This window comes from Saccopteryx leptura, chromosome 2, assembly GCF_036850995.1.
Source record: "Saccopteryx leptura isolate mSacLep1 chromosome 2, mSacLep1_pri_phased_curated, whole genome shotgun sequence".
In the NCBI taxonomy this organism is placed as follows: Eukaryota; Metazoa; Chordata; class Mammalia; order Chiroptera; family Emballonuridae; genus Saccopteryx; species Saccopteryx leptura.
Window position 1 is genome coordinate 270,726,059 of NC_089504.1, and position 16,390 is coordinate 270,742,448.

Here is a 16,390-nt window from a genome sequence, read left to right on the forward strand (position 1 = left end):
CCCTTTGCCTTTCTGACTTCGCCTCTTGGTATCCAGCCCTTCCTCTCTCCACTGCAGCCTCCTACAGTTTCTGGAATGGCCAGGCACACTCCCAAGGGGGTCTTGCGCTTACTGTTAGGGCAGCCTGAACCACTTTGCCTAGATAGTCAGTCTCATGGCTCCCTCTTAGCTCCTCCAGGAAACCTTGCCTGGTCATTCCTCACTACTCCCTAGTTCTCGTCCCTCCTTTGTATTTCTCCGTAGAGCACACCACCATCTAAATCAGTGGTAGTCAACCTGGTCCCTACCGCCCACTAGTGGGCGTTCCAGCTTTCATGGTGGGCTGTAGCGGAGCAACCAAAGTATAAATAAAAAGATAGATTTAACTATAGTAAGTTGTTTTATAAAGATTTATTTTGCCAGCTTAGCGAAAATCCGACATAAAGTACTTGTTAAGTAATTATTATTATATGCTTTAACTTGCTGTAACTCTGCTTTATAAATTTTATAAAGTAAAGTTACTTCCCTACTTTATAAATCACCATTACTGTGGAACTGGTAGGTAGTTAGAAAATTTTACTACTAACAGAGATACAAAAGTGGGCGGTAGGTATAAAAAGGTTGACTACCCCTGAAATGCTGTCTTGTTTATTGTCAGTCTCCCTCCTCTAGAAAGTGAGCTCCATGAGGTGTGGATCTATGTTCTGTCCACTGCTGCACCCCAGTGCCTACAACAGTGCCTGACACATGACTGATTTCCGGTCAACACAGAGGTCTCTACCTTAAACTTTCATTTTTCTAGCCCCACCAGAAGACCGCAGGATCACCTTCTGAGAAAGATCAGTGAAAGTACACTTACTGGAAGGCCAGTTTCCTTAAAAAGGGAAGAGCAAAGGTGAAAGAGTGAGAGGGTTTTCTAGCATTTGAGCAAGTGGTGTTTATACAGAACTGTCTTCCTGTGAAGTGAATCAGCAGAGGATTCCTTCACTGACCTCCTGCGCCTCCGCCCCGGCCCCAAACATGGAATCCAGCGTCATCATGGTGGGAGGAAATTGCCAAATCATGTAACGTAATTTCTCTTCTCAGTTCTAAGGGAAAACACAAAAAGAAAAGGTGAAATTTGAAACATTTGTTCTTGTTTATGACCTTTTTCTTTCCCCTTCTGACTTAGATAAAATGAACCAGAAAATATTACAGAAAAGAGAGAAAAACAGGCTGTTATTAGAGCGCCAAACTTGGCATTGGCATTCTGGGGTGACAAATGAGCTTAGTGCCAGGGAAGACAATATTACTTGTAAATATGTTTTAAGATGTTAAAATAATAAAAGATTTAAAAAGTTAAAAAGGACAAATAAAAGTAATTATAATCTCTCCACCACGACAGAAAAACTAGTATTTTGGTGTATTATCTTCTATTTTTTTTCTCATATGCACACACTTTCTCATTGTGGTAAAAAACACACAACATAAAATTTACCATCTTAATTTAACCATTTTTAAGCCTGGAGTCCAGTTGTATTGTGCATACATTTTTATATACATGTTATATTTCTACTTACTGTATCCTGATTTTTTTCTCATTTTTCCTCATATCAAATTTCCTTTTGGGAGGTTTGTCTTAGTATTTGTTTTTGTTCCTTTTCATAGGACAAAAGGATATATACTTGAAATTTTAACCTTTTACCACATTTACTGTGAATATTTTCCATTTTTGGTCATACAGTCATCTAAAGCAATTTAACATTCTTATATAGCTCAAATCTTTCCAATGTGATTCCTCCGACCTGTAGTCTCAGAAAATTCTCTGCATGGTATTATTCCAGGGCCTTGATAAAAGAATTAAATTCCGCTTTGCCTTTCTAATTTTATTGTCTATATATCTACTTATTTAATGCATTCATTTTGATGTATGAGATGTAGGTCAAATTGATCTGTTCCTGAAATGCTAATTAGTTAACCAAGGCTCCTCTTTTAAGTATATTTGAAAGGAACTAAAACAATATAGCCCTGTGTCATAAGAAGATTTCTTGTGTGTGTGTGTGGGGGGGGGGGGCAAGGTTCCAGGCTCCATGGGGGTGGGGGGTAGGGTGGAAGATGGAGCTCCGAATGACTTAGAACGCTGTGTGGCTCAATGAGAACAGAAAAGTGGCAACTACTGAACGAAGGGTGGACTGCATCTCAATGTCCATTGCGTTTTTATCTTGCCCTTTCCCTTCATAAACATAAACAGTGGAGCAATGAAAGCACTTCTGAAAACTGACTGCTTGACCCAGAGGTCTTCCTATCTTGTTAAGAGTCCTTTTAAGTTTCCAAAAGTGAAGGCTCTTTGTTGACCTACTACAGTGAATTTACTGAGCACTCCTGTGTGGAGGCCTGTGCTAGGCACATTGTGTGCGTCTGTGTGGTACCCAAAGTAATAGCTCCGGGGAGATCACGAGTTATGCAGAATGGTGACAAGGATCAAAGGGAGATGAGAAGACAAGGCTAGGTGGATAACCAAGTGTAGATGGCTCAGCTCATAGCCACTGTCACAGCAAAGGGCTACATCCAACCTCCGAGCTTCCCAGCCTTGCACCTCCATCCTCCGCACAGTTGGTTCAAGACTCTGCTCACACAGACGAGATTCTCCGCTTGCTTTCCTGCCAAGGTAGCCAAGTTCATGCAAGCTGCATCTAACAGTTTTTGTAAGGGGCTTAAATCATAAGTGCCCACCCCCATCCCCGTTGAGCCTGAAAACTTAAGCAACCACACTGGGAAGGCACGTCTGACGCCCCTAGTCTTGGTTCCCACCCGCCCACTCAGGTTCCGGGTTATCTTTCTCTCCCGATGCTCAACAGTATGCAGACCACAAACCCGTAACCGCTTGTTTTTCCTTTGCTGCGACCATGTACAATACTGCTTGACTTGTCATCTTTTTACTGTTAGGCAAACACTCAGGTGGAGAGGAACACGCAGCACTTCTACACCGTCCCCAGTTCGGCATGAAGTCACGAATCTTAAGGCAGAGCAGTTGCCACTTTCATCTCCCCCCCCCCCCAAAAAAAATGATTTTGGGGTCCAGATTCCCAAACCTGTCAACAGTGATGTCCACCGTGACAAACTGGCTCTCAGGGATGGCGAGTCAGTGAAACCTCTTCCTCACCCTCCACTGAGGGAATTCACCCTCGGGGGCGCCCCGCCTGGCTGGCTTCCACAGCCCGCAGCGACCGTGACAAGACAAGAGTAGATGCTCCTGCACAAAAGCCCCGGGGCGCCCGTGGATCTCAGGTGCGCGGTGGACTCAGTAAAGACAGCTGTCTCCTGTCCCCCGTCCCCCAGCCTGAGCCTCCTGGGCCGGGGGACAGAGGGCCGCGGAAGGAGTGAGAGTGCCGCCCAGGTGACTGATCACCGCGAAGAAAGTCCCCCAAGACTGTGACCCCTGCGCTGGAGGGAGGCGGGGCCGATGCGCAGGAAGATGCCGCGATGGGACCGGGAAAAAACCACCAACCCCAAACCACCCACTTGTGTTTCTCACCCTGAGTTCTCCGAGAGCAGCCGAAGGACCCCACAGGCTGCGCGGCGCCTCCCTGACCCCCACCCGCCCCAGCGTCGCCTCCTGTGGGTGGGCTTCGCCTTCCCTCCAGGTTTCAGAGCCACCACGTGACTTCCACGAAGAGCTGGGAGGAGAGGGGGAGCCAGCGGAAAGCCGCCACTGGGGAGGGATTGGGGACCCCGAGGTGCGGCCCCGAGAGGAGGAAATGAGTCGGGATGGGAGGGGGGGCGGGGCAGACTTGGGGGACGGGAAGGGCCGCCGGCTAGGACGCGGAGGTGGGGAAGCCCGGGCGACGCGCAGAGGCCACTGGAGCCCGGCGAGCGGGAAGCCCGAGGGGCGGGGCCGGACAGGGGGCCGGAGGCCGGCAGGTGCGGGCGCGAGGATGCCCGCGGCGGGAGAGCGCCGGTAGGCAGCGCCCCGCGGGCAGGGCGCGGCGGGCGGCGCGGCCGCTCCTCCGCAAGGCTGCGCGGCGGGGCGGGCTGGGCCGACGAGCGCCCGGCATGTCGCAAGGGCTCCCGGTCGCCGGCAGCGTCCTGCAGAGGAACGTCGCGACGCCCAGGAACCAGCCGCAGCCGCAGGTAGTGAACTGGGGGTCAGGGAGGACGGCAGGGATGTGGGGGGTCGGGCGCCGTGAGGCACGAAGAGGGTGGTGCTGGGATTCCGGGGTGCTGACCGCTGTGTGGGGATTAGGGCGCGAGGGTGGTCCAGGGGCGCACGCACCGCACCCGCGCCGCACGGCGTGCTGACCCGGCTGCTGCGTGCCCGGAGGAGAGGTAACCCCGGGGCGCCGACGCCTGGCTGGGCGGCGCACGGCTCACACTCCTGCGCACGTGGGGTCCGCGCTGCCCCGCGCCGCGCCATCCATGCGCCGCCGTCAGCTGCCACCCCGCAGCCGGCGCGCGTGGCCTTTTCCGGGAGCTCCGAGTGGGGGCCAGGGCGCGGAGAGGGGACATTCAGCCCGGACGGGCAGCTCGCACCCAGGCAGCCCCAACATCTGCCTTCCCCCGGAGTGGGGAACTCGGGACCGATCAACCCAGGGTGCGGGTTGGCCGCCTGCAGTGGGCCAACTCCACACCCAGCCTGGTGAAACCCCTCGCCGGCGTCCTGTCCTGTGCGCTGACCCAGCAGCATTCACAGCTGCGTACTCCGGCTACGAGGCAAGGCTGCGGGCAGGGAAGGCAGTGGGAGACTTTCCACCCCGCTGCTGTGAGGTTGAGTCTGTTCATTGTTATGCCCCCCTTCTCACCTCGGTGCTTGCTAGTCAGACAGTTCTGAGTTTGGGCATGGCTTTGCCCCTACACAGGCCAAGTAGCCGTTGGCAATTTGCTTAACTTCTCCGAACCTGCGGTTTTCCCCACCTGTAAAATAAATGCTTATAAGAATACCGCCCTCTAAATGGTTTTTTGTGGGGACTAATTGAGATATGGTTCATAATATATGAATTTTTCAACACTTTGCTCCCCTCTCTGTCTTGACACCTGTTTCTTCTGGGCTGTCAGGTGTGATCACATGATGGGTGATAATCCGTTTTAGAGTGTGGGCTGCCGGAGGGATAATGAAGAACAAAGAGGCATAATTTGGTGACAAGCACAATAAGAGACTCAGCATAAAATAGCAGCAACCTCAACACAGGTTACTGAGGGCATACTGTATGCTAGGAGCTTTAAGATAAAATCTTACTTTTATGTCAGACCAGCCTCGGGCATGAGGCTGCAGTTCCCAGCATGTATCTCCAGTGACTGGGATGGTGCCTGGTGCATGGCAGGGACTTGGTTAACATTATTGAAAGCATGAATGAATCACAAATACAATAAATGAGAAAACTGAAAATGCAGAGAACATGGTTGCCAAGGCCATAGTGACAGGAGGAGAAAACACAGGAGCTGTGTATTTCTAAAGCTCAAGTTCTGTCCCCTACATACCACATTTCCCCCCTGTGGTTTTCTGGTTCTGTCTACCCAGACTTCCTTGCCTCTCAAAGACTGCATTTTAACACCTTGTGTCTGTTCCCTTACATGCTCTTCCACTTATGTTATTTATGTCAATGTTATTTACTCTTCTCCTTTCTTCTTCCACATACTAAAAATTCTGTCCTGCATTACTTGAGGAGATGGTATGTGGCTCTCTTATTTGGATACAAGACCAGGTAAAATGATAGCTGAATATATCCATTATTTTATGTTATCAGGATTTGCTTTCAGTTAACACTGATAATTGAATGGCTTTCCTATGTTTGTATCCCACTAACCTCTTGGATTTTGAACTCTTTAAAGGGAGCTGTTCCCTCCTCCACTTCTTAGGTCTCTTCTCACAGCATTCGGAAAGCAAATGCTGTTCTTGGCTTCATGTTTTGTATAACTGAATGAAGTGTTTTTTTGTTCTTTTACCCGTGGTACCTGTTTCACAGTAACCCTTGGGGGATTTGACTAGGTTTGGTTAAATCTCATGCAGCTAAGGACTTTCAAGACACGTCATAAATTTGCTTTCTGATTTGCTCTGAGCTGTGAAACAACACGTTGAGCATGGTTCAAATGAACATATTGTCAGTGGTGTTTACGATCATTTGGTGTGCTGCTAGTTGTGTGGTTGCATGAGTTATACGAGTAATTGTGATTTGCTCCCAGTATCAAAAGTCCCTGTTTGTGTGTGGCAGCGTAAAGCCCGGCACACAGCGTGTTCCAGGTAGTGGATGCCTTCTGGCTTTTCCATCCTGAGATGAACACGGACACCACAGCTCTTCTGGGCACACGCCCTGTGGGGTAGAGGTTGAGGAACGTTGGTGGGGTCCAACAGACCTGAGTTCCACTTCCCATTCACCCACTTACTAGCTTTGGTACCTGGACCAAGTTCCTTAACCTCTCTGAGTTTCTTATTCCTCATCTTTTAAATGGTGGTCACACCACACATTTCTCAGGGTGGTAATGGGGATTAGCAGCTAAGTGTAGCCATAGCACGTGAGGAGTGCTCCTTAACAAGGGGCTACACTGTTACCCCACTGATGCGACTGCAGATAACATGGCGAAGGCAGTGAGCAGTGCCGAGTGAAGAGAGCGGGAGGACAGGGGTGAGGCGAGGGGCCTCCACATCACTCCTGACCACACGTTTCCCCCCCAGAGCCCTGAGGATGATGACAGGAAGGTCCGAAGGAGAGAAAAAAACCGAGTTGCTGCTCAGAGAAGTCGGAAGAAGCAGACCCAGAAGGCTGACAAACTCCATGAGGTGAGACTGTGGTCGGGGCAGAGCCACGTTAGGGTCACAGGAGAGGAGTCGTCTTCTGTCCTTGTGCTGCGGTGGTGGCCTTGAGGTCGCGTCCCGTCATCACCAGTTTGGCCACATGCACGTCTAATTCTGCTGTGTCCTCCCAGCCCAGTGATCTGCTTGTTCACTCACTGGCCTCTTCATTTCTCCCTCATCTGCTGGTTTCATCTCCCATTCAAGTTTCTTTATAAAACAAAAAAACCCAAACTTCCTTTTGATCCTGATTCCCTTTTAAGCTGGTGCCCATTCCTTTCCTTCCCTCACTTTTCTGCTTCTTAAAGAGACGTGCTGTCTCCATGGCCTCAGTTACTGTTAATTCCCCAGTCCCCTGATTTTGTTTCTGCCACCAGCCTGCCCATGCAACAACACACACACACACACACACACACACACACACACTTCCTACAGAAGCTGCTCCCACTGAGACCATTTAGTGCCTAGACCCCTTGTTAGTCTCATCATCCTTGACCTTGCTGGAACATTTGACGCCATTGACCCTCCCCTTCTTGAGACCTTTCAAGGTCTTTAACTTCTAAAACACACATTTCCTACTTCTCCTGACCCTCTTAATCATGTTTTCTCTCAGTTTCTTTGTTAAACTTTCTATTTCTGTTTTCTTAAATGATCTTGACCGGACTGTCCTTTTTTCTTCTCATCCTGGAAAATTTAATCTATAAATCTGTTCTCCCAAATTAATCACTCCAGGAAAGACCTCTGTTCTAGCCCTAACTCCATATCTCCAATGTTTCTAAGTGGGTCTGCTACAGGCTCCTTACATGCAACATGGTGATAATAGCGGGTCTGTCTACCCTGAGACTGTCTGTTCTCACTGTCAGTTTGTACTTCATGGAGGTAACCATCTTTCTCATCACCCAGATCAGGAACCTGGGATTTATCCTACAGGCTTCCGTTTTCCATGACCCCTGTGCGCAATCCCACATTGTCTCAGAGCCTGGGCATGGGAACAGCTCCCTATCAGGGACTGGCCTCAGACGCCTCCAAGGATCTGTCCAAGGAATGGGTGACCGTTCCGAGCTCTCATCTTTGCTCAGCATTGGTGTGAATAATCACAGTTTTAGCTGAACTCTCTCCTGCCATGCTTTCTTTTTTTAAACTTTTATTTATTTATTTATTTTTTACAGAGACAGTGAGTCAGAGAGAGGGATAGACAGGGACAGACAGACAGGAAGGGAGAGAGATGAGAAGCATCAATCATTAGTTTTTCGTTGTGTGTTGCAACACCTTAGTTGTTCATTGATTGCTTTCTCATATGTGCTTTGACCGCGGGCCTTCAGCAGACCGAGTAACCCCTTGCTGGAGCCAGTAACCTTGGGTTCAAACTGGTGCGCTTTGCTAAAACCAGATGAGCCTGCGCTCAAGCTGGCGACCTCGGGGTCTCGAACCTGGGTCCTCTGCATCCCGGTCTGATGCTCTATCCACTGCACCACCGCCTGGTCAGGCCTGCCCTGCTTTCTTGCCATAGGTTGTTTTATCCTAGCAAGGCCAGTCTGGGGGCACTGATAGCAAAGGAGACTCAAAAGTGTTTTAAAGAGAAATAATCTCTGAAAACCTTTTAACAATGAACAGAGACAGATTTAGAAGGTACATACCCCAGGGAGAGTTGACCCACTGATACAACTTCACAGTGTGGCATAAATGATAAATATCAGATTCTTCCCTGGAAGTAGGAAGGCTTGGAACCCAGGATCTTCAGAATAGGGTCAGGGAAGGTTCTTCCCAGCCTTTTTTGGTTCTGTAAAATTCCCACGGAAGGAGTTCAATGCCCTCTGCCTCTTTTCTCCCTCCCGCCTTGCTCCTGAAGCTACCCTGGCTCTAGCTTCCTGTTACCTGCGGCTTGCCGCATGGCCCTGCATTCAGAACAAGTGCCGGTTGGACAGCGCGGGCCTTTCCCCTCAAGAAATTTCTAGTCCAAGCCACGTATATTAATATAAAAAAACACAAGAGGACACTCAGCGTTAAGTCCGAGTGATTATGTGTGTAGAGGTGACTGAATGACTTGAACAAGACAGTCCATAAAGCAAGGTCAGGTAGATTCATCCCACGAATACTTGTTAAGCACCACTGTGGTCAAGGCATTGCCATTGGGTCACAAAGAGAGGAGTAAGATCCTGCTCCCGTCCTTGGGAAGCAGAGTTCCTGAAGAAAGTATAATAGTGTCTTTTGCCTTCTGTAACAAATTACAGCAAATTTGATGGCTTAAAACAACGCAGATGTATTATCTTAGAGTTTTGGAAGTCAGGTGTCTGAAATGGATCTCGCTGGGCTAAAATCCAGGTGTCGACAGGGCTGCTTTCCCTCTGGAGACTCTGGAGAAGAGTCAGTTTGCTTTTTCCAGCTTCTAGAAGCTTCTGTGTCCCTTGACTGGTGGTCCCCTTCCATCTGCAAAGCCAGCTGGCCAGGTGAGTCTTTCTTATGCTGCATTATTCTGACATGTCTCCTTTTCTGATTCCTGACTCCTTTCATTTATAAGGTCCATTTGATTACATTGGGCCCACATACTTCAGGGTAATCTCCCCACTTTAAGGTTTTTAACTTAATCACCTCTGCAACGTCCTTTTTATCACCTAAAGTAACATATTCACAGGTTCCAAAGATTGGATTTAAACCTCTTTGGGGGGGGGGCATTATTCTGCCCAGCACAGAAAACAACAGAAAGTAATTTACTACCGCGTGAAGCTAGGTCTATCTCCATTCCTGTCATTCTTGGGTGTGATGACCAGATGAACACGTGCCAGCTGGACAGCTGGGGCCTTTTCCCCCAGAAAGCTTCTAGTCCATGCCACGTACTTTAACTTAGGGGTTGCCACACGTACTCCCACCTCATCCCTCTTTTTTTGTTTTAAGTAAGAGGAGGGGAGATAAAGAGACAGACTCCCACATGTGCTCTGATTGGGATCCACCCAGCAGCCGCCATCTGCAGCTGATGCTCAAGTCACCCAAGCTGTCCTCAGTGCCTGGGGCCAATGCTGAAAGGAAGCAGTCAGACGAGAGGGGAAGAGAGAGAGAAGGGGGAGAGGGAGAGAAGAGAAGCAGATGGTCATTTCTCATGTGTGTCCTGACCGGGAATTGAACCTGGATCGTCCGCATACCGAGGCAGTGCTCTATCCATTTAGCCAGAGCTCCACCTGATCCCTCTTCGAGCTGCAGGTAGAAAGCCCTTCTGTGGAGTTCCCAAGTTGTTCTGCTGTCCATAGACATAGCTAATTCTGCCAGGAGTCCTTTCCAGAAATGCAGCTGATTGATCTGAAAGCCAGCCCCTCCGTGGGTAAACACCCCCTTCTGCTCTTGCTCTGTGGATCTGGAAGAAGGACTGAGAACCGTGCGTCACTGGCCGGTCACCTCAGCAAGGCCAGTTTTGTTGACAGTTTCCAGGAGGTCAGGACAGGGGCTCCATCCATATACAGACCCCAAAACTGGAGGCCACACCTTCACCGTCACTAGCCAACACGGGTGCGTCACTGTTCACAAGAGGGTCTGAGGGAGCTGGTGGCTGGCTCAGGAAAATGGAAATACCCAGTCCTTCTGTAGAAGAGCATCATGCCTGGCCCGAGGGTACCACGTGACTCGTCCCTCCAGGGAGCACATCCTAGTTACAGGCATCTATGTTCTTTATGGCCAACATAGTAAAAAAAGAAAAAGTAAACATAGTATAAAGATGTTTTTCATTTTGGAAAAAGATCTATGTATCGGAAGTGGAGTGTCTGACACAACATGTGGTGAGATATAATTGTACTGAGGTCCAGTGAGATGCGGGCAGAGTGCCTGGCACGGTTATCAGTCACGGCAGAAAGCCCCGCAGACCCCCTGGGGCTCCTAGACCACCTGCAGGATGGGAAAAGTGAGGAGGGGTACAGTGTGTGGAGACCTCCTCCTCAAACCCGAGTGAGGCCAGCTCACAGGGACACACCCTGTGTGTCCAGAAGGGGCAGAAAACAGAGCCCGGCGGTCATGGCTGCTTGCAGCTCCCTGTGGAGATTTGAGTCAAGTCTCCATCCCAGAAATTTCTCTACCCCAGACTGTGGGGTAGCATTGCTAACTATCTCAAAGTAACTCAAGACCTTTATTTGCCTTGAGCAAGACTTTTAAAATTCCCACCTTTCTTTCCTGCCCACCTCACTCACTCACTCACTGCGAACACCTTGAAAAGTCACTCTGTCCCAGCTCCTAGAAGTCTCTGGGCTACCTACCACCTTCCGCTCCCAGTTCTCCATCTCCAAAGCCAGAGAGAGGACTGTCCTCTGAGGCAGGGCTTCCTTGGAGGGCAGGGCAGTGGGAGAGCCTGGACAGGCTAGACCAGGGAGAGGCTGGGGCTGCCCCTCACTGTGAGCTTTCCCCTCAGGGAAGTGGTTGCTGGGAGTTGGATTGCCCTGATGAGAAGCGGTTCCTAACGTGTCTCTGGGCACCTCACTGTTCTCTGTGGCTGTTCAGATCATCCCTTCCAGGTGCCTCCACCTCTCCTGGGGCTTTCGATTCCTACTCATCTCTGAACAGTGGGCACGCGCCTGAGTCCACATCCACGAACAGGAGCCCCAGTGAACAGCCCAGCTCCCTAGGACAAGCTGAAAGACACTTCTCTCAGAAGTGGGTCAGACTGGTTGGAGCCAGGCACCTAAAGGCGTAAGACTGAGAAAGAATTCTGAGTCAGCGAAGGAAGGCAGCGATGCCATCCTCAGGAGCGCCAAATGTCACAAACGGACACACATCTTGAGCAATGTGGTTGTGGTATGCGCTGCCACAGTTTTCTCAGATCTTGCCTATTCTAAGAGAATGCTTCGCGTTAGTCTCTACTTGGTTTAGAAACTGATGATGACATTCATTTTTACAACCCTTGCTGGTGACACATGTTTCTGCTGGGAAAGGTATCAGCTTAAGGTTTGGGAAGAGACTTGTTGTAAAATCCTGAGCTCTGACAGCCCCTTTCTGCTGGTAACCACTGCGGGGGAATTTGAGCCCCAGGCACTGCCAAGCGAAAGCCGAGTTGCTGTCATGGCTTGAAAGTTGCAGCTGACCTTGAAAGAGGGATCAGGCTCCGGTCCACATGACCTTGGGAAAGTCATCGTGCCTCTCGGAGTTTCAGTTTTCTTGCTTGTGCAATGGGGTCTCCATGCGGCTGTGTCTTCCTGATGGCCTTTTCCTGCCCTGCATCTCCTTACTGGCTGTCACCTTTGGCCCCTGATGCCTTCTTTACCTGCTCCTCCCCTCTGTCTCAGAAGCATGCTGGGCCCCCTGAATATCCCCAGCAGCCCCTCGTTCCCCAGTGAACCCCTCTTAGATGCCCGGACCAGGGTTTCTCAACCTCGGGGCTGGATAAGTCCTTGTGGCGGGGGCTGCCCTGTCCGCTGTAGGGCGTTAAGCAGCATCCCTGCCCTCTGCCCTCTAGAAGCAGTAGCACCCCCCCGCCCCAGTTTGGACACCCAGACTGTCTCCAGGCACTCCACATGTCCCCTGGGGATTGCCCAATTGCCCCAGTTGAGAACCGTGGCCCTGGACAGCTTAATTTCTGAGACAGACTTGGGATTTGCAGCGACTTCGCCACCCCTACTTTGTAGATCTCTGCTTGGTGACAGTGGCCTGGCGGTTACCCAGGAAGGCAGCATTTGACCTCACACTCTCCTGGGGTAAAGGACTCAAGACGCGGCAGTCACTGAGCTAAACCGAGCCTCTCTTTGGAAATAGCAAAGGGTCTAATGTTCTCTTCTATTTCTTATGTGCGGGAAGTGCAGGCAGTTTCTTCCTGGTGTGAAGTGGGTGTTACTCTTTGTTCCCACTCAGGGTGCTCTCACCCCCGCCCCACCTCCGCCTCCCCTCCCAGCTCCTCCTTTTATTTATGTAGAACTGCTCTCACCTGAAAAAGATTTTTACTTCTCTCTTTTTTATTCCCTCAGCTCAATAAAAGTCCCTGAGTGTATTTGTGAGTAAAACTTAAATCCCAGAGGAGAAAGTCCCTGCGGAGAAGGCAGGCGAGGGGCCCGCTGGGTGGCCTGTGCCCACGTCTCTGAAGCTCTGAGGGCTGGGGTCTGGGGAGAGGGGTGACACCTGAACCAGCATGACTCCTGGTGGATTCCAGAGAGAACGCTCAAAAGCTCGCAGCGTCTTGCAAATTCAGTAAATATAGGGAGTCAGTTTGGAAAATCTTGACACAGGAAGAGAGTTTCCTATTCTTTGGAGTCTAGTTTAAACATTAGTTCAGTAGAACCATTTGAATTTATTCTCTTTTTACTTGGAAGTGAAGAGCATTTCCAGTTGTAGGGTGGAGTGTGTGTGAGGGTGAGTGTGACAGTGACAGTGACAGCCTCTCACCCTCACTGCAGCCGGGCTTCCCACAGTGCCTCGGTTTTCATCCAGGTTCTCCCGTCCGGACCCTCCCCTTGCCCAAGGAGGGTGTGGTTGCTGTGTTTGTAGACTGAATTCTGACTCTAAGACTAGAGCTTGTCAGAGGCCAGAGGAGAGTGTGAGGACGAGGGGGTGGTAGGCCACAGGGAGAAGGGCTGGAGGCAGAACAGGACCCTCATGCTACTGATGCCAAACTGACCCAGGACAGCCCTGGGGAGAAGGGGTGGGGCCTGCCGCCTGGGAGAGGATTCCAGACCACCCCGAGAGCCTGTCTGGGAAAGGCAGGAGGCGAGGAATGGCCCAGGTGACCTTTGCATGCAGCCTCTCTGGGCTCCTTGTTCTTAGAGGGATGAAGATGCTTGAGGGGAAGGGAAGGAAGAAAGGAGGTGAGAGAAGGAGACAGGGGCTGAGAGGTCACTGAGCACTGAGATGCCAGCACTGGGGCCTGTCAGGCGGGGCTACAAGAGAGGGTGGCAGAGGCCCAGGTGCTAGATATTTCTGGTCTTGGAAGAGAGAGATATTATTTAAGTATGAATATGATACAAGACTGAATAAGAACCATAATAGATATGCTTCCATTAGGTGCTGTGATCACAGAAGCCTTCCTGGAGGTGGTGGGCCCACAGAGAAAAAGAGGATGGAAATCTAGGGGCAGAGTTGAGAATTTGCATGTGCTTTAAAGGCCTGTAGAAAGTTCAAACTTTCTTAGTGATATTTCTTAAAAATTACTAGTAAGAGGAAAGATGTGATGGATAATAAGGTTGGGCCCTCTGCTCAGGAAACATGGTGTGCATGGTACAACGAAGCCTAATAGTGTGAATCAAACTAGAAATAACTGAAAACAACATTTCAGCAAGATTTAAATAAGATTGTCAACCTTAGGAGGGTCTCAATTGGCATGCCGTAGGGCCTCTGCCATTGGCCGAGTGTATTGTAGAAATTAATGACTTGGATGAAAAAAAAGGAAGGCCTGCTTGACCTGTTTATCAAGTTTGTGGACAGCTTAGAGCTTGTGGTATCACTAATCCATGAGCCGGCAAAATCAAGAGTCTGAAGGATCTGCTAGGCTGAAAGATGTTCTTGGGAACAGGGTGAAATTCAGCAGAGGCAGGTGTGAAGCGCATTCTTAAGCTCCACAACATCAAACATCCTCAAAGTATAGCTGGAGAAGCAGCAGATGCCGACAGAGCTTGCACTTCTCTGCACGCTCAGGGAGAGTCCCCAGGGCGAGGTGGCTATAGGCTTGGGTCAGGCCAGAGCAGATCACCTCCACAATCTGCTCCCTGCATGGTCAGGCCCTCCCCGGAATCATGCACTGAGTTTGGGAATGATAATCTCTCAGAGCTCTTGGCAAACGGGGACATGTGTTGGGTAGCATCCAGGAGGGCAGAGGGACCGGTGGTCCTAAAACCCAAGGAACCCAGAGGACCTGAGGCAGTTGAGCTCAGAGAATACCTAAAGGGAAGTGGTATGGGGCCGTCTTCTATTTCAAGAACTGCGATGTTGAAAAGTATTGAATTTACTCTATGTGGTTCCACAAGGTGGAACCAAGCCCAATAGGTGGGTTTGAAGGAGAGAGGGTTTTTGGATCAGTGCAAAGAGGAGCTTTCTCACAGAGCAGCTCCGAAAGGGCAAGGACTGCCCTTTGAAGGCGAGAGTGCTCAGCGCAAGTTGGATGCCTGAGCTAGAATTACACAGCAAAGATCTGTTTCTATAATACATTGTGTGGGCTGGGCTAAGGGGTCTCTCTGATCCCCCCTCCAGCTCTACGCCTCCGTAGATGCGGATGTGAAAGAAATTTAACACGTGAGCCAAAGCAAGAGATACTTTTATTCATTTACGCAGGACTCGACAAACATTTGTCATGTTGGCAGCACTGTTCCAAGTGCTGGGGCTCTAGCAATGAACCCAGCAGAGACCTTTAGAAAGCGGATAAGCAGGCTGGGGGAGGGGGCGGGGGTGAGGGGGGGAGGGTTGGCTGCACAGGCGCACAAGGGAACTTTTCGAAGTGATGGAAACATTCTGTCTTGATCAACCTAGTTACTTAACATTTGTCAAAACTCACTGAATCATACACTTAAAATCAGTGTCTTTTATGTCACGTGGATTATCCCTCATAAAGATGTTTCGACAAGCCCTGCTCTTGTGAACCATTCATCCCGGCTGGAGAAGACAGACATTAAGGAAATGAGCAGTTCTGAGGGCGGAGGGGGCGGATCGGGAGAAAGTCTGGGTGGGAAGGCGGTGAGCAGCACCGCAGGTCAGGCCAGCAGCCCAGATGACGTTGCCTGCCGTCTCCCCAGGAGTACGAGTGCCTGGAGCAGGAGAACACCATGCTGCAGAGGGAGATCGGGAAGCTGCGGGAGGAGCTGAAGCACCTGAGCGAGGCGCTGAAGGAGCATGAGAAGATGTGCCCGCTGCTGCTGTGCCCCGTGAACTTCGTGCCCGTGCTGCGGCCCGACCCCGTGGCCAGCTGCCTGCCCCGGTGAGGCCCAGCGAGGAGCCGTGGTCCTCTCCACGCCTGGGAGGAGTGTTCCCTTCACAGCCGTGTGTGAGGGGACCTGTGCGGGGCCTCCTCCACGTGTCCTCTTCCTGAACCTCGGGGTGTTCTGCCGCTCATGGGTCTTACTTCCCGGGCCTGGTCATCTCCCTCGCAGCTGCATCCATGTTCCCAGGGGAGGCACCGGGCCAGGCCCCCTGCTCGGAGTTTGGGGTGTGTCCGTGGGCACCTGACTCAGAGCCTTGAGCGCACCAGGTCGGGAGACCATCCTCAGGACTCACTTCACCTCCACTTTGGCAGCTAGTAGGTTCCGCTGTGATGCAGAATCATTTTCTCTAGAATTTGGATAATAAAGATGGTTATTGTTGCTCCTTTTGCCAAGCTCTTGGACTTGAGAGACACAGTATGTTTTCTCTTCCTGAAGAGGTGTCGTCTGTCTCCTCAGGTGGCTTTGCAGCTCCTAGGCCTCCAGGGCCATGGCTAAGCTCCACAGGAAGGCAAGTTCAAGGGGCTGCAGAGCAAAGGCCAAAGGGACTTCCCTGCTGGGTCACAAAGGAGCTTGTGGATTTGTCTAGCTGTCCTGACTGCTGGTCTGCTCTGACCCCCTACTGTCCCTGCTGTTCAGCTGGTCGCTCACTCACACCACTGCTAACCCCGGGTGTCTGCGCTGCTGTCCCCACTGGCCTGAGCCCTGTGGCTCCACAGAGTAATTTGGAGACCAGTCTCCTTTCATTTAGCTGCTCTGTGCCCCTCAAGGCATTGGAGTC

General features: G+C 50.7%; 1 protein-coding gene across 1 annotated transcript; it reads left to right on the forward strand.

Moving 5' to 3' along the window:
- The first annotated feature begins 3,796 nt into the window (after positions 1–3,796).
- On the forward strand, positions 3,797–15,988 carry BATF3 (basic leucine zipper ATF-like transcription factor 3). Its single transcript, XM_066366049.1, has 3 exons — positions 3,797–4,089; positions 6,626–6,730; positions 15,427–15,988. The coding sequence occupies exons 1-3, from the start codon at positions 4,012–4,014 to the stop codon at positions 15,610–15,612; spliced, it is 369 nt and encodes a 122-aa protein (XP_066222146.1). The 5' UTR covers positions 3,797–4,011; the 3' UTR covers positions 15,613–15,988.
- Positions 15,989–16,390: the final 402 nt, after the last annotated feature.